The sequence below is a fragment of the Electrophorus electricus genome, chromosome 4, assembly GCF_041902795.1.
Source record: "Electrophorus electricus isolate QZ-2024a chromosome 4, ASM4190279v1, whole genome shotgun sequence".
NCBI lineage: Eukaryota > Metazoa > Chordata > Actinopteri > Gymnotiformes > Gymnotidae > Electrophorus > Electrophorus electricus.
The window spans coordinates 5,595,679-5,613,907 of record NC_137500.1 but is presented as its reverse complement, the minus strand read 5'-3'; the positions used below and the strand labels follow the sequence as shown (position 1 = coordinate 5,613,907).

At 43.6% G+C, this 18,229-nt stretch overlaps 1 protein-coding gene across 1 annotated transcript; it reads left to right on the top strand.

The window, feature by feature from the left end:
- Positions 1–9,366: 9,366 nt before the first annotated feature.
- Positions 9,367–12,818, top strand: LOC145657436 (immunoglobulin superfamily containing leucine-rich repeat protein-like). Its single transcript, XM_081711965.1, has 2 exons — positions 9,367–9,623; positions 10,366–12,818. The coding sequence occupies exon 2, from the start codon at positions 10,375–10,377 to the stop codon at positions 11,686–11,688; it is 1,314 nt and encodes a 437-aa protein (XP_081568091.1). The 5' UTR covers positions 9,367–9,623; positions 10,366–10,374; the 3' UTR covers positions 11,689–12,818.
- The last annotated feature ends 5,411 nt before the right edge of the window (positions 12,819–18,229 follow it).

Sequence of the window (18,229 nt, the reverse complement as noted above, 5' to 3'; positions counted from 1 at the left end):
TCAGACTATTGATATTGGCTCTATGACCCTGGACTGTTCTAATGATTATGGTTCTGGATTTGCTCATAATAAATCTTGCTCTTCTCAGCGTATACATCCGCCTCCTAACCAATCATTGTTACGACGACAATTTCAAGAGATTTACTTTCATTCATCTCTACCATTATCAAAACATGTACCTACTGCATTAAAGTCTGCCAGGGTGGTACCAATCCTAAATTAGGTCATACTCGATAGCTCAGACTTATGCAATTACAGACTGGCATCACTTCCTCTCAAAAGTTCTTGAATGAGTAACCTGTAATCAATTATCACACTTGCTCACCCAGACCCAGCTTCAGGATCCCAATCAGTCTGGCTACAAATTGGCGCATTCAACAGAACCTGCCCTCATAGCGGCGACTGAGAAACTGCTCGCAGCCAGAGCTGCTAAACTGGCAATCTGAATCAACCTGTCTTGATTCTTCTCGACCTTCCGGCAGCCTTTGTTACAGTAAACCACAAAATCCCCTTCTTTGTTCTCTTGTCATCTCAAAGCTTGACAACTGCTACTCATTACTTGCTGGCCTTCCACTTCAGTATATCAGTGAGTACAGAGCAAAGAACGAGCTCCCCCATCAACCTGCTGGTACATAAGGGGGTTAAAGGGTTGATCACCTCCTCCGAAGCATACAGAGGAGACCCCAACACCTGTGAAGGTTTTATCGTGCAGTGTGAGCTGTTCTTCGGATACCAGCCGCGACTGTCCGACCATTGGAAGGTGTCATTTGTTATCTTGAGGCTTACGGGAAAGGCACGCGTATGGGGTGTGGCGTTAGTCACAAACAGTTTTCCACTTATGAACGATTATGTGGGATTTGTCAGAGAACTACGATCGGTATTCAACCATCCCCGCCAGGGAAGGCTCTGCGGGCAAGCACTGTTGCGCCTAAGGCAGGGATTGAGATCCGCGGCCGACTACGCCGGAGTTCTGGACCATGGTAGCAGGAACATGTTGGAATGAACCCGCGCAGATAGACATGTTTGTGAATGGGTTGCGGGCCGACTTGCAGGCGGAACTAGCCTGTAGACAAGAGGGGAACACCCTGAATGAGGTGGTACACCTAGCCATAACGTATGACTGCCTCCTGCAGGAAATGGGATGCCCCGCAACGAACCGGGACCGGAACCGCAAGGCAAACCAACACCCTTGAGGAGCCCATGCAGCTGGACGCAGCCGGGATACAGCAAGGAAGAAGATGCAGTAGAGTGAGTTGTTCTTTCTCTCATTCCATGATTAAAGTGCAGGTCAAGGTGTTGTACAAAGGCCATGTGCTTTCAGTCTCTGCCCTAGTGGATTCGGGAGCTGCAGGGAATGTCATGGATTGGGGCTTCGCAAAGAGGCGAGGTATCAAGGCTATCACCCTGCCCTCTTCGCTAAGCATACAGGCCCTGGATGGGGGTCCGGTAGGCCCAGGTTACATCACCCATGTGACTCCTTGTGTCCTCCTCATCACCGAGGAGGGACACACTGAATGCATCAGCTTTTTCCTCCCTATCTCACTCTCTCACCCTAGGTCTGCTATGGCTGCGTGCACACAATCCACAGATGCTGTAGGCAAAAAAACATTCTTCCCCAACAAGGGGGAAGTGCTTCCCCAACAAGGCAGTACCCCTCCAGGCAACCTCAATAGGAAGTCCTGAGGCCGAGAAGCAGGTTCCGATTCTTTTGGAGTACAAGGACTTGGAGCAGATCGTCAGCCCCAGGAAAGCCACACAGCTTCCACCACATCGAGACTGGGACTGCACCGTAACACTCAAGGAGGGAGACGAGTGGAAAACAGCCTTCAGTACATCCATGGGCCACTACGAGTATTTGGTTCTGCCGTACAGCCTGGCAATGGCTCAATTGATATTTCAGGCCTACATTAACGAGGTTCTGAGGGACTTTTTGGGAAGATCCGTCGTCGCTTATATCGATGACATTTTGATCTATTCCCCCTCATGGAACCAACATGTGCACGACGTGCAGGCCATGCTCCAGACCTTGTTACAGAACCGTCTGTACTGCAAGGCTGAGAAATGCGAATTTCACCACAAGGAAGTTGACTTCCTGGGGTATGCTATTCAGGAGGGGTGTGTGATTATGCAGCCAGGGAAGGTGGAGGCAGTGAGGGCTTGGCCAAGGCCGCTTGCACGCAAGGCACTACAGCGCTTTCTGGGCTTTGCTAACTTTTGTAGGAGATTTATCAAATCCTTCAGTTCACTGGCGAGGCCCCTCACAGACCAACTCTGGGGATCTGTACGAAGGATCAAGTGGACCTACGAAGAGGAAAAGGCCTTTGAGGAGCTCAAGAATGCCTTTGCCACCGCGCCCGTCTTACAACAACCGGGCCCAGAGAGACCGTTCGTGGTGGGAGGAGATACACCAAAACCTACGTAAGGCAATCGCTGCCTATAAGAGGAAGGCAGACAGGAAAAGGGGAGTGACCCCACTGTATGATGTCAGGCAGAAGGTGTGGGTCTCTAACAAGGATGGCTGTGCTGGCACCACAGGCAAGCTCGAGGCTAGATATGAGGGCCCGTACTCTATTACTGGCTGGATCAATGAGGTAACCTACAGGTTAGGCCTGATGGGGAGTAGTCGGGCTTCCCAGGCCTTCCACGTTTCCGCGCTGAAGCCCGTGAAGGAGGGTCTCCTCACTGAGGAGGAGGGTTCCTCAGGAGGCCCTCCCCCACCTCTGGAGACGGAGGAGGGCCCAGCTTACAGTGTGCATGCTCTGATGGACTCTCGTAGGAGGGGGTGGAAGCTCCAGTACCTGGTGGACTGGGAGGGGTACAGCCAAGAGGAGCACTGTTGGGTCTTGGCCTCCCAGATTTTGGACCCACTACTTTATCAAAATGGATAATAACGACCGTTTGATGCAACTTCACCTCTCGCTTCCTCCATGCTGCCGACGTCAAAATGGCCATCCTTCAATCAACCCCTCAGACCATTAAACCAATAACTTTCCACAGCATAACGAAACCAAACATGAAGAATTCACAACACATTCATAAACAACCCAGAATTATATTGTGACAGCTATATTCTTAGTTTGATGGTGCAGGGTGAAATATTTGGTTTGTGGAGAATGTTTATGGTGTCACTGTTTGGAAAAGGGTTAAATTTACATGCGATCCTTGGGTAATTTCTTATTTTCAGGTGATTTTATTTACATGGATTGGCCATCTTGGAATTTCCATTCTCAAGTGAGAAAATTACTAGCCAAATTACCTATTATTTTTAGGCAAACCCAGCAGTCATGTGACAAATTGGGTCTTGTCCAATACATATGTGCATGATTTTCCTTGCAGATGTCACATTGTCTTGGGGGGGGGGGGGTTGGGGGGAGGAGATGTTTGGGCCCTGCTTCTTGCCTTATTTAGTCTTGCAGCATGGTTATCACGGACTTTTCCCCATATATTAAACACTTTCCAAATAATAAAATAACCCTTGACTATGCTTTAATATTCTGTCCATGAAAACTTCAAAGAGGAGTGGAAACAAAACACATCCTTGGTGTAGTCCAACACTTAAAATGAGTGAATTTGGCTTAACACCAAATAGCCTTTTGTTATGTCAAGCATACTAATAGGCTAGTAAATATGGCTAAAGGAATAAGCTCTAGAAATAAAAAAACAGGAACGAGAGGCTGAGCTGCTACGTCTTCGGGCTCTACAGGTAGAGGCGGAAAGGGAGGTGACACCTAAAAGTATGAGTTTGGGCTTGGAAAAACCCATACCTCTTCCTCAGAAAGCTGTCTATCCAGCACCAGCAAGCCCTGTACCTTCGGGTACACCAGTGCCTAAGCCCCGTTCCCCTCGGGTCTCTGTTACCCCAGCTCCTTCCGACTCTGCCACTGGATGTTTTGATGTCAGTTGTCAGATTCCCCTGATCCCTACTTTTAAGGAACATGAAGTTGATGCATATTTCCCAGTGTTTGAGCGCATAGCATTGACTTTAGATTGGCCCAAGGAAGTACGGTCTCTCTTACTGCAGTGTAAGTTAGTTGGTAAGGCCCAAGATGTGTGTTCTTCCCTAATGCTTGAGCAGAGCCTAGATTATGATATTGTGAAACTGTTCTCCGAGCATATGATCTAGTACATGAGCTGTCCAAACCACTGGGGAAAAACAGAAGGAAAAAAAGGGTTTAAAAAAGGAGAGGCAGGAAACTACAATCTTCCAAAATTCTTCCTCTCACTTTTGTAGAAACCCTTGCATACCTTGAGTCCATGTGGGAATACAGAAATGAAAAGATGCTCAAAGATAAAATGTGAAAGGTAAACCACTGGATTTAGGGCAGTCTAGAAACATAAAAGAGAAACATGCAAGGGTCAAACTGAGAGCAGAACAAACCATAGCCAAGGGAGTTTTCCAGGTAATGCACAGTAACAGGCAGAGTCCAGAACAAAGTGTGAAGGATTTTTACATATATTGCTTACTTTATATTGTCTATAACTGTTATGGCAACATATGTATTTGTCTGAACCATTAATCCATATGCCTGAGTTGATGTCTGAGTTTTAATAATTGCAGAACTTTAGTCTCTCATGCTGAGTGGAACATGTCATATATGACAGCAAGATTGAGCTGGCTGCCGAAACCACAAACGTGGAGGGGAACTATAAAAAAAATGTGAGAGACCATGTGTGATGGAAAATGTTAGGAAACTATGTATTATGTAATTCATATATAATCGTGCTGATCCTTCTGTTGCCAAATGAATAATGTTGTCTGCACATTTGTATCCGCCTGTTGCTGATTAAGTTGAACATGTATCAGGAACTGTTAACATCAAGGTCAACTTGACACACAACCCACACTGTTTGGAACCAGTTTGGGTTGGTTTGGGGAACAAACCAAGCCGAGAGCTGATTGGCTTATAGCCACAGCAACAAAGGGAAGAAGAGCTGCTTGAGAAAAGATGATTGTTTAAAGACAGAACAGGAGTAGTATAACTAGCCACGCTTTTGTATACTCGGGGCTCCCTATCTGAGGCGAGCCAAACTTTGTGATCTTTTTCTTATTAAATTACTTTCTTAATCACGTCTGACTTGCTGTTTGTTCAAAATTCCACAACACCATGTTTGGGGCTCGCTCTGCTTGGAGTTGCACTTGAGAGAGACGTAGTCCCTTGTGCACAAAGGTGTTTTAATAAAGCATTCAAATATGCTTTTTACTGAAGTGTGATTGATTTCCATAGTTCCACCACTTCTGGCGGACAGAGAGAGAGAGAAACAAGACAGAAAGGCAAATACAGAAAGGCATAAATCCAAATACACAAACAGGTTCGAAATCCAGAAACTACATATTACTATTGTAGTGTCTGTTCTCGGCTAGAGAAAGATGCTACCCCCCCATGTCTCCATGTCTTCAGCTGCTCACATTTTCCACCACTGTAGCAGGCCATGCTTGATTGTGCTGGACACACACAAAGACTCAGGAAGTCTGAACTGTACAGTTTATTAAGCAGTGTTACAACCCTGTCTAGGCTGGCAGGCCATAATATAGGGTTCAAGTGCAGCAGTAATAATGAGTAATGGAATGCAAATCAGACAAACAGGTTGATGACAAAGGTCAAGTCTAAACCTGGTACGGATTGGCATGGGGGCACTGGAGAGTCAGGCAAAACCTGGTACACAGGTGGACATAACAGCAGTCAGAGCATTAAAACCATTAAAACCAATAGCAACCATATAAATGCCCTCAATCAAGGGAAGGGAAGAGCTACATGTAGGTGTTGAAAAAACAAAACAAAGCTCTCAGAGTATTCCCAGCAGAGTGCAGGCTGTGTCATGTCAAATAGCCTAGACAAATGGACCAGAGTTAGAGGTACCACAGCAGCTGATACTGATTTTTACCAGGATCCTGGTTTTTAACTAAGGTTTCTAGCTCAGTGTGGAGGTCATGCCTAATAATGGAGAGACAAAAAAAAAACAGGTTTGTGTTTTTCCCCTTCTGCTACTTTTAATGGTGCTCCTGACTCACGCTACCTGTCCTCATTAGTGGCGACCATCTATAGATGATCAGGAACCACTGCCCTTTCACATGTGCTTGGGCTGTGGCCAAGCAACAAAGGTGGATGTGTCTGGTGGGCGTTGAGGACTGGGTTGAGAAAAACTGGTCTAGACCAGTCATTTTGATCACTTGGAGTGGTAGCCCTGAAAACTGTATAAAAGAAGTTCTTTTGTATAAAACAGTTTCCTGTTTCTTCAAATGTTAATGTACACCCCACAAATAGACCACAATTGTAGGTAGATGCTTTGTATTCTAATGTCTTGATGCTGTGATGAGGGGCTTAGTTCCTTGTCTGCAGCCGGAAGCAGCTGCTGCTGTTGTCCTTTGTGCCTCACAAAGGACATCAATTTCTTGTTGATGCAGGCACAGAGCTCCCACTTAACTGTTGCTTGACTTTTTTTTAATGCACCATGTCTCATGTGACTTTGAATTGATGCACCATGCTTAATCTATGAACACTCCTCCCTATTGAAGATGACAGAGATCTCCATGATTGCTGTTCTGTCAAAATGTTTCAAGTCCTGGCCAGACCTCTGAAGTACCTATTATGGTTGCATAGGAGTGGCCTACAAAGTGCACTGCTCAAAGCAAATGGCAAATGGCCAGTCAGTCTATAAGTACTGCCATTATGCTTTTGGTGTTGGTAAATGTTGTCCAATATACAGCTGCATTTTTAAATCAAGTTGTTATTTTTGCAGCCCAGTGAGGTTTACCGCAAACAGAATAAAAAGGAAGTAACAAGAGCAAAGTGAACTAAATGTAGTAGGCATATGAATAATTGTACCAAACTTCTGCTTTAATCAAAATGTTTTTCCCCCACATCATAGGAAAAATAACCCAGGTCCCCGATCATGTTGAATGGTCAACTATGTGTGCCATGGCATGAAAGAAATTTCTAACACTGCCTGTTCACAATAGACTTGTTTTCGAGGTGGCTTGAGGCCTTCCCATGTTGAGAAGCACCAGCCACTAAGTTGGTGTTAGGAGGCCAGCCCTGACCCATTATAGGCAACTACTGTGAAGAGTGAAATACAGCAGCAATGAAACAGGGACCAGACCAATGTATGGGTAAATATGGGTATGCTGATTAGTCACATAACCTGGTAAGTTCAGTTTAGATCTAGCAAATATATGACATGGAAATTGTTCTGAATTAGACTACTGAAAGAAGACTTCCTCCAGAAAACAATGGAACAATGTTTTTTGGAACTGTGCATTCCATAAATAAGTCATAATCATGCCTCTGCATTTTCTAAGAAAATGTTTTTCCTAAGGAAGTCATAAAAACAATCATAATAATTGTTTGTGTTTATAGGTCAGTGCATATGTTCTCTGAATAGCTAAACAATCTACTGTAAAGACAAAAATAATTCCTTTGGTGCTCACTTACCATCCTACCAGTAACACAGTGATTAACATTAAACACTAGGAAATACTTTTTTATGGAGCCTTAACTAATCTCCTGCAGACCAGATAAAACCAACAAACAATCAAAGTGGTTGAATCTTGATGTGTGTGTGTGTGTGTGTGTGTGTGTGTGTATTTTTGCATTTGTGCAATTAACAGGGTTGAATGCCAAATAATGAGAAAATAAACCCAAAAGCATATGACAATTATAAGCAACCAAAATATGCATGCAAACAATAATTAGAATGAAATTCTTGACATTCTAGATCACATAACCCAAGAAGTGATAACATCATGACCAATTTTTGTAGCAGGCTTAAGTAGGATATGCTGCTGTAAAGATAACCAGAACAACACAAACATATTGCAGCCTCTCACTTTTAAATGTACACATTTACACATTCTACGGTAGAGCACGAGGTGTTAATATCTATGGGTTATGTAAATGTAAATACAGTGTTGTACATTTGCCACAAAATAAATCCACAAGGGTAACAAGGATAATTCACTTTTGAATTTGAACTGAATTTGCGCACACTTGACACGAGATGGCAGTGTACATTAAGAATTCACAATGTGTCTAGCTGGCTTAGTTTTCAGAAGCATCAAGGTGCAGGTCTGCATAGAATGATGGGCGTTTTTTGTCTCGTTAATTAATCACGAACGCACAAAGTCTTTAATTTTGAATATTGTATTACATATTATTGAAAGAGGTACTGAATCTACTACTAAATCATTATGTGGTAATTTAGCAGTTTCTATAGGTTATTCTGGATTCACTTATGCTGCAAGTCTGCGAATATTCAAACAAATTCAGTTTAATTCATACCAGTGCTGTTGTCGTTTCTTGCATTATCCGTCAGTATTCTGCCTACAGGATAGAATTTTGTTTTAGCTGGTAGGTTTCTTCCTGTTTGTGCAGCTGTGATTATTCGACGCAAGGGCATGGGTTTTTACTGTTGAAGCTGGGCTCCATAACTCCCCAAACAAGATCAAATAGTAGAGAATTTCATATATTTTAATCTACGGAGCACTACTTTAATCATAAGAAATCCAAGTAGCTCCCAAGTTTCAAAATCAGCTAAAACGGGATATGTGTTAAGGCGTATAATCACATATGAGGAAAATTGCACATATAACCGTCTGCAAACTGCTGATCATGAAAATGAAAGGATGCGCTTTCCTGTACATTGTTTACAGGAAGACCCAGAGTTTGCTTCTAACGAATACATAACTAATACATGCTTATTGTCTTATTTTTAAAGGTATCTCCTTATTTTGCGAATCTTAGAAGAGTTTATGTCGATCACTTTTTAATTATTCATGATTTAGTAGACAGCGCTCCTAAATGTTCTTTGCATCTCAGTCTAACCTGGAAGGCAAGCAAGCCAGCAAACAAACAAAAACCCTGGCACTGGCTAGTTATCTTGAACAATTTGATCCTTTAGTCTAATAATATTATCTTTTGTTTTAGTGTTTTGTTTACTTTATAGTCAAATTTTGAATAAACAGGAAATGCAATATTTCAGTTTACACCTGCTCTTTCTCTACAGGTTTCATTAGATAAGCAATGATGTGTAAAACCTTTCCACCCCTAATTATAATGGCTAGGGTATGCTGCTGATTAATGTTTAGTACTTTGTCTATTCATACACTACATGTAATAGTGGATAGTTATTGGATAATTTAAAAAGTCTGACTGTTATCTTAATTTCCAGTGAAAAGTCGAATAAGACTTTGAATATGTCGCCTTTTCATCCTCAGTCAAAACAAAGACAATAGACAATAATAATAAATCAATGATCCGCATCTTAATCATATATTTTCTGAGACAGCATACTCTGTAGCTTTAATATGTGATGGGAGGACGATGATGCGCGTTCACAATCCCTCCCCTTCCAATATGCAGGCGGGCACGCGCAAAGATTCCTGCTCAAACTCGATCACAAGGAGAGAACAACCTCCGCGTGGCTTAGCGTCACACTGAGACTAAAATGTCTCATCTGCTGTCCATCAACAAGTATTGCTTCGTCTTCCAAAGTAATATAGGAGGATACATTATGTTTTGGAATAATTCTGCTTATCACATCTAATTGATCGCGTTATATTTCATCGTTATAGTTCATCGTTATATTTCATTTATTTTCATACGAGGAGTGGGGATACTCACGTACAGGTAAGGCAATATCATAAGCAGTTTAAACAACGCAGTTTTAAGACCTCTTGGCTTATCTTACATTCAGAAGTCATTAAACTGAAAATACATTTGATATTAAAATATTAAGTTACGTTAGAAAGTTGCCTGTACTTATATATTGTTCCAACCCCAACGCAGTGCAGTTGTTTTAAATGATGCAGTTTATTTTTCAATGAGAAATAGTAATACGTTTATTTTCAAAGTGGATCATATAGCTGGATGTTTTCAGACATTTTCAGCACAGTGGATAGGAAATATTTCAAATACTCGTGCACCCGCAAGTCTGTATGCGGCCAATAGGACATACGGGCGGACTGCAAATACCACATGTTCTTCTTTATGTAACCTTTACATGTCCGAAGCACATAGAATAGATATGCTTATGTGAAAAGGATGTTTTGGTATGTTCGGTATTTCATATTAAAATCAACGGAAAATGTGATTCGACACTGGCTTTCTCGAACAAGTAGACTATTACTTCCTAAAATGATTAACTGCTCTTAAGTTAGGCCTGAAAAACTGTTTTGTCTTCTTTTTCAAATATGTTTTACCATCTATATCTACATTTTATTAACAAAACAAGCTTATCTATGTCATACAAGAGGGTTTCTCATTGAAGCAACAACGCCTACCTTCAGATATTCTTACCTGTGAGTTTGTGCAGTTTGACTATGCACAAACTATATACTCATCCCCATTCTTGTAAATTTGTTCAATGCAGGTGCTGAAAATGGCAGCCAGGTACCTGGTGCTCCTTGCCTTGGGGACTGCAGTAATTGTAACTGTGCATTGCTGCCCTGAGCAGTGTAGCTGTTCAGATAAACATCCTCATATACTTGTGGACTGTGCTTACAAAGAACTTCTTCTGGTACCTGTGGGCTTGCCATCTAACGTGACCACACTTAGCCTCTCGGCAAATAGAATCCAAGTGTTAAAATCAAAAAATTTTGTAAATGTGCCCCAGGTTACGTCTCTTTGGCTGGCCCACAATTCAATTGTGACCATTGAGAGAAACACACTGACCCCAATGTCCCAACTGAGGAATCTGGATCTAAGCTATAATAAAATTATTCATTTTCCTTGGGAGGATATTGCCAACCTCACTGCACTGCAGCTGCTGAAAATGAACAACAATGAGATGGTTAGTCTACCGAAGGATGTTTTCACTAACCTTAAAGACCTGCGTTCACTCCGCATCAACAACAACAAGTTTACCACCATTGTAGAGGGAACTTTCGATGCTCTCACTTCTGTGTCACACCTTCAGATTTACAACAATCCATTCAGCTGTTCTTGCAAACTGGAATGGATGAGAGAATGGATCATTCAATCTAAAATTTCCATCCCAGAGAAGAACAGCATTTTGTGTGAAGCCCCTGCTCATTTAAAAGGTGTAGAGGTCACAAAAATGCCAAAACTGGACTGTCAAGCTCCAACTGTTACCATAACTTACCAGCCCAACATCGAAAACACAGAAATATATGAGGGGCACATGGTTGTCTTGAATTGTGAAACTAAAGGAACACCAAAACCTGATGTTGAGTGGCACATTTCTGCAGGAAATGAGCTATTAAAATTCACATTGCCCTCCATTGTTGAAAAAAGTGAGATCTCTATTAATGGGGCACCCTCTAATACTAGGTTTCTCATTTTTCAAAATGGCACCCTAATCATTCCTCACATGAGCAAGAAAGAAGATGGAAACTACAGTTGCTCTGCTACCAATGACATAGGCAAAGCTGATAGTACAGTGAAACTTATGGCTGCAACCAAAAAACAAGACATCAACATGTTTTACCAAAAGGTGGGCATCAGTTCATCTGGAAACAAGCCTGGTCCTAAGAGCTCTGAAAACAGTATGATTAGTACATGGCCCATCTCTAAGGAGAAGAACAAAATCACACCAACTGGAACATCATCCATTGGTATTAATACTAAGCAAATTGTTGAAGCATCTGATACTTCACCTTTTGCCAGCAAGTGTAGAATAAGTGATGGCACTTATTCCGTTAATTCCATAATTTGTTTCTTTTTTTATTATTAAGTATTCTCAGACTATTGATATTGGCTCTATGACCCTGGACTGTTCTAATGATTATGGTTCTGGATTTGCTCATAATAAATCTTGCTCTTCTCAGCGTATACATCCGCCTCCTAACCAATCATTGTTACGACGACAATTTCAAGAGATTTACTTTCATTCATCTCTACCATTATCAAAACATGTACCTACTGCATTAAAGTCTGCCAGGGTGGTACCAATCCTAAATTAGGTCATACTCGATAGCTCAGACTTATGCAATTACAGACTGGCATCACTTCCTCTCAAAAGTTCTTGAATGAGTAACCTGTAATCAATTATCACACTTGCTCACCCAGACCCAGCTTCAGGATCCCAATCAGTCTGGCTACAAATTGGCGCATTCAACAGAACCTGCCCTCATAGCGGCGACTGAGAAACTGCTCGCAGCCAGAGCTGCTAAACTGGCAATCTGAATCAACCTGTCTTGATTCTTCTCGACCTTCCGGCAGCCTTTGTTACAGTAAACCACAAAATCCCCTTCTTTGTTCTCTTGTCATCTCAAAGCTTGACAACTGCTACTCATTACTTGCTGGCCTTCCACTTCAGTATATCAGTGAGTACAGAGCAAAGAACGAGCTCCCCCATCAACCTGCTGGTACATAAGGGGGTTAAAGGGTTGATCACCTCCTCCGAAGCATACAGAGGAGACCCCAACACCTGTGAAGGTTTTATCGTGCAGTGTGAGCTGTTCTTCGGATACCAGCCGCGACTGTCCGACCATTGGAAGGTGTCATTTGTTATCTTGAGGCTTACGGGAAAGGCACGCGTATGGGGTGTGGCGTTAGTCACAAACAGTTTTCCACTTATGAACGATTATGCGGGATTTGTCAGAGAACTACGATCGGTATTCAACCATCCCCGCCAGGGAAGGCTCTGCGGGCAAGCACTGTTGCGCCTAAGGCAGGGATTGAGATCCGCGGCCGACTACGCCGGAGTTCTGGACCATGGTAGCAGGAACATGTTGGAATGAACCCGCGCAGATAGACATGTTTGTGAATGGGTTGCGGGCCGACTTGCAGGCGGAACTAGCCTGTAGACAAGAGGGGAACACCCTGAATGAGGTGGGACACCTAGCCATAACGTATGACTGCCTCCTGCAGGAAATGGGATGCCCCGCAACGAACCGGGACCGGAACCGCAAGGCAAACCAACACCCTTGAGGAGCCCATGCAGCTGGACGCAGCCGGGATACAGCAAGGAAGAAGATGCAGTAGAGTGAGTTGTTCTTTCTCTCATTCCATGATTAAAGTGCAGGTCAAGGTGTTGTACAAAGGCCATGTGCTTTCAGTCTCTGCCCTAGTGGATTCGGGAGCTGCAGGGAATGTCATGGATTGGGGCTTCGCAAAGAGGCGAGGTATCAAGGCTATCACCCTGCCCTCTTCGCTAAGCATACAGGCCCTGGATGGGGGTCCGGTAGGCCCAGGTTACATCACCCATGTGACTCCTTGTGTCCTCCTCATCACCGAGGAGGGACACACTGAATGCATCAGCTTTTTCCTCCCTATCTCACTCTCTCACCCTAGGTCTGCTATGGCTGCGTGCACACAATCCACAGATGCTGTAGGCAAAAAAACATTCTTCCCCAACAAGGGGGAAGTGCTTCCCCAACAAGGCAGTACCCCTCCAGGCAACCTCAATAGGAAGTCCTGAGGCCGAGAAGCAGGTTCCGATTCTCTTGGAGTACAAGGACTTGGAGCAGATCGTCAGCCCCAGGAAAGCCACACAGCTTCCACCACATCGAGACTGGGACTGCACCGTAACACTCAAGGAGGGAGACGAGTGGAAAACAGCCTTCAGTACATCCATGGGCCACTACGAGTATTTGGTTCTGCCGTACAGCCTGGCAATGGCTCAATTGATATTTCAGGCCTACATTAACGAGGTTCTGAGGGACTTTTTGGGAAGATCCGTCGTCGCTTATATCGATGACATTTTGATCTATTCCCCCTCATGGAACCAACATGTGCACGACGTGCAGGCCATGCTCCAGACCTTGTTACAGAACCGTCTGTACTGCAAGGCTGAGAAATGCGAATTTCACCACAAGGAAGTTGACTTCCTGGGGTATGCTATTCAGGAGGGGTGTGTGATTATGCAGCCAGGGAAGGTGGAGGCAGTGAGGGCTTGGCCAAGGCCGCTTGCACGCAAGGCACTACAGCGCTTTCTGGGCTTTGCTAACTTTTGTAGGAGATTTATCAAATCCTTCAGTTCACTGGCGAGGCCCCTCACAGACCAACTCTGGGGATCTGTACGAAGGATCAAGTGGACCTACGAAGAGGAAAAGGCCTTTGAGGAGCTCAAGAATGCCTTTGCCACCGCGCCCGTCTTACAACAACCGGGCCCAGAGAGACCGTTCGTGGTGGGAGGAGATACACCAAAACCTACGTAAGGCAATCGCTGCCTATAAGAGGAAGGCAGACAGGAAAAGGGGAGTGACCCCACTGTATGATGTCAGGCAGAAGGTGTGGGTCTCTAACAAGGATGGCTGTGCTGGCACCACAAGCAAGCTCGAGGCTAGATATGAGGGCCCGTACTCTATTACTGGCTGGATCAATGAGGTAACCTACAGGTTAGGCCTGATGGGGAGTAGTCGGGCTTCCCAGGCCTTCCACGTTTCCGCGCTGAAGCCCGTGAAGGAGGGTCTCCTCACTGAGGAGGAGGGTTCCTCAGGAGGCCCTCCCCCACCTCTGGAGACGGAGGAGGGCCCAGCTTACAGTGCGCATGCTCTGATGGACTCTCGTAGGAGGGGGTGGAAGCTCCAGTACCTGGTGGACTGGGAGGGGTACAGCCAAGAGGAGCACTGTTGGGTCTTGGCCTCCCAGATTTTGGACCCACTACTTTATCAAAATGGATAATAACGACCGTTTGATGCAACTTCACCTCTCGCTTCCTCCATGCTGCCGACGTCAAAATGGCCATCCTTCAATCAACCCCTCAGACCATTAAACCAATAACTTTCCACAGCATAATGAAACCAAACATGAAGAATTCACAACACATTCATAAACAACCCAGAATTATATTGTGACAGCTATATTCTTAGTTTGATGGTGCAGGGTGAAATATTTGGTTTGTGGAGAATGTTTATGGTGTCACTGTTTGGAAAAGGGTTAAATTTACATGCGATCCTTGGGTAATTTCTTATTTTCAGGTGATTTTATTTACATGGATTGGCCATCTTGGAATTTCCATCCTCAAGTGAGAAAATTACTAGCCAAATTACCTATTATTTTTAGGCAAACCCAGCAGTCATGTGACAAATTGGGTCTTGTCCAATACATATGTGCATGATTTTCCTTGCAGATGTCACATTGTCTTGGGGGGGGGGGAAGGTTATGTTTGGGCCCTGCTTCTTGCCTTATTTAGTCTTGCAGCATGGTTATCACGGACTTTTCCCCATATATTAAACACTTTCCAAATAATAAAATAACCCTTGACTATGCTTTAATATTCTGTCGATGAAAACTTCAAAGAGGAGTGGAAACAAAACACATCCTTGGTGTAGTCCAACACTTAAAATGAGTGAATTTGGCTTAACACCAAATAGCCTTTTGTTATGTCAAGCATACTAATAGGCTAGTAAATATGGCTAAAGGAATAAGCTCTAGAAATAAAAAAACAGGAACGAGAGGCTGAGCTGCTACGTCTTCGGGCTCTACAGGTAGAGGCGGAAAGGGAGGTGACACCTAAAAGTATGAGTTTGGGCTTGGAAAAACCCATACCTCTTCCTCAGAAAGCTGTCTATCCAGCACCAGCAAGCCCTGTACCTTCGGGTACACCAGTGCCTAAGCCCCGTTCCCTTCGGGTCTCTGTTACCCCAGCTCCTTCCGACTCTGCCACTGGATGTTTTGATGTCAGTTGTCAGATTCCCCTGATCCCTACTTTTAAGGAACATGAAGTTGATGCATATTTCCCAGTGTTTGAGCGCATAGCATTGACTTTAGATTGGCCCAAGGAAGTACGGTCTCTCTTACTGCAGTGTAAGTTAGTTGGTAAGGCCCAAGATGTGTGTTCTTCCCTAATGCTTGAGCAGAGCCTAGATTATGATATTGTGAAACTGTTCTCCGAGCATATGATCTAGTACATGAGCTGTCCAAACCACTGGGGAAAAACAGAAGGAAAAAAAGGGTTTAAAAAAGGAGAGGCAGGAAACTACAATCTTCCAAAATTCTTCCTCTCACTTTTGTAGAAACCCTTGCATACCTTGAGTCCATGTGGGAATACAGAAATGAAAAGATGCTCAAAGATAAAATGTGAAAGGTAAACCACTGGATTTAGGGCAGTCTAGAAACATAAAAGAGAAACATGCAAGGGTCAAACTGAGAGCAGAACAAACCATAGCCAAGGGAGTTTTCCAGGTAATGCACAGTAACAGGCAGAGTCCAGAACAAAGTGTGAAGGATTTTTACATATATTGCTTACTTTATATTGTCTATAACTGTTATGGCAACATATGTATTTGTCTGAACCATTAATCCATATGCCTGAGTTGATGTCTGAGTTTTAATAATTGCAGAACTTTAGTCTCTCATGCTGAGTGGAACATGTCATATATGACAGCAAGATTGAGCTGGCTGCCGAAACCACAAACGTGGAGGGGAACTATAAAAAAAATGTGAGAGACCATGTGTGATGGAAAATGTTACGAAACTATGTATTATGTAATTCATATATAATCGTGCTGATCCTTCTGTTGCCAAATGAATAATGTTGTCTGCACATTTGTATCCGCCTGTTGCTGATTAAGTTGAACATGTATCAGGAACTGTTAACATCAAGGTCAACTTGACACACAACCCACACTGTTTGGAACCAGTTTGGGTTGGTTTGGGGAACAAACCAAGCCGAGAGCTGATTGGCTTATAGCCACAGCAACAAAGGGAAGAAGAGCTGCTTGAGAAAAGATGATTGTTTAAAGACAGAACAGGAGTAGTATAACTAGCCACGCTTTTGTATACTCGGGGCTCCCTATCTGAGGCGAGCCAAACTTTGTGATCTTTTTCTTATTAAATTACTTTCTTAATCACGTCTGACTTGCTGTTTGTTCAAAATTCCACAACACCATGTTTGGGGCTCGCTCTGCTTGGAGTTGCACTTGAGAGAGACGTAGTCCCTTGTGCACAAAGGTGTTTTAATAAAGCATTCAAATATGCTTTTTACTGAAGTGTGATTGATTTCCATAGTTCCACCACTTCTGGCGGACAGAGAGAGAGAGAAACAAGACAGAAAGGCAAATACAGAAAGGCATAAATCCAAATACACAAACAGGTTCGAAATCCAGAAACTACATATTACTATTGTAGTGTCTGTTCTCGGCTAGAGAAAGATGCTACCCCCCCATGTCTCCATGTCTTCAGCTGCTCACATTTTCCACCACTGTAGCAGGCCATGCTTGATTGTGCTGGACACACACAAAGACTCAGGAAGTCTGAACTGTACAGTTTATTAAGCAGTGTTACAACCCTGTCTAGGCTGGCAGGCCATAATATAGGGTTCAAGTGCAGCAGTAATAATGAGTAATGGAATGCAAATCAGACAAACAGGTTGATGACAAAGGTCAAGTCTAAACCTGGTACGGATTGGCATGGGGGCACTGGAGAGTCAGGCAAAACCTGGTACACAGGTGGACATAACAGCAGTCAGAGCATTAAAACCATTAAAACCAATAGCAACCATATAAATGCCCTCAATCAAGGGAAGGGAAGAGCTACATGTAGGTGTTGAAAAAACAAAACAAAGCTCTCAGAGTATTCCCAGCAGAGTGCAGGCTGTGTCATGTCAAATAGCCTAGACAAATGGACCAGAGTTAGAGGTACCACAGCAGCTGATACTGATTTTTACCAGGATCCTGGTTTTTAACTAAGGTTTCTAGCTCAGTGTGGAGGTCATGCCTAATAATGGAGAGACAAAAAAAAAACAGGTTTGTGTTTTTCCCCTTCTGCTACTTTTAATGGTGCTCCTGACTCACGCTACCTGTCCTCATTAGTGGCGACCATCTATAGATGATCAGGAACCACTGCCCTTTCACATGTGCTTGGGCTGTGGCCAAGCAACAAAGGTGGATGTGTCTGGTGGGCGTTGAGGACTGGGTTGAGAAAAACTGGTCTAGACCAGTCATTTTGATCACTTGGAGTGGTAGCCCTGAAAACTGTATAAAAGAAGTTCTTTTGTATAAAACAGTTTCCTGTTTCTTCAAATGTTAATGTACACCCCACAAATAGACCACAATTGTAGGTAGATGCTTTGTATTCTAATGTCTTGATGCTGTGATGAGGGGCTTAGTTCCTTGTCTGCAGCCGGAAGCAGCTGCTCCTGTTGTCCTTTGTGCCTCACAAAGGACATCAATTTCTTGTTGATGCAGGCACAGAGCTCCCACTTAACTGTTGCTTGACTTTTTTTTAATGCACCATGTCTCATGTGACTTTGAATTGATGCACCATGCTTAATCTATGAACACTCCTCCCTATTGAAGATGACAGAGATCTCCATGATTGCTGTTCTG

Coding starts and splice junctions, on each gene's coding strand:
- LOC145657436 (XM_081711965.1), top strand. CDS start 10,375: ATGGCAGCCAGGTACCTGGTGCTCCTTGCCTTGGGGACTGCAGTAATT.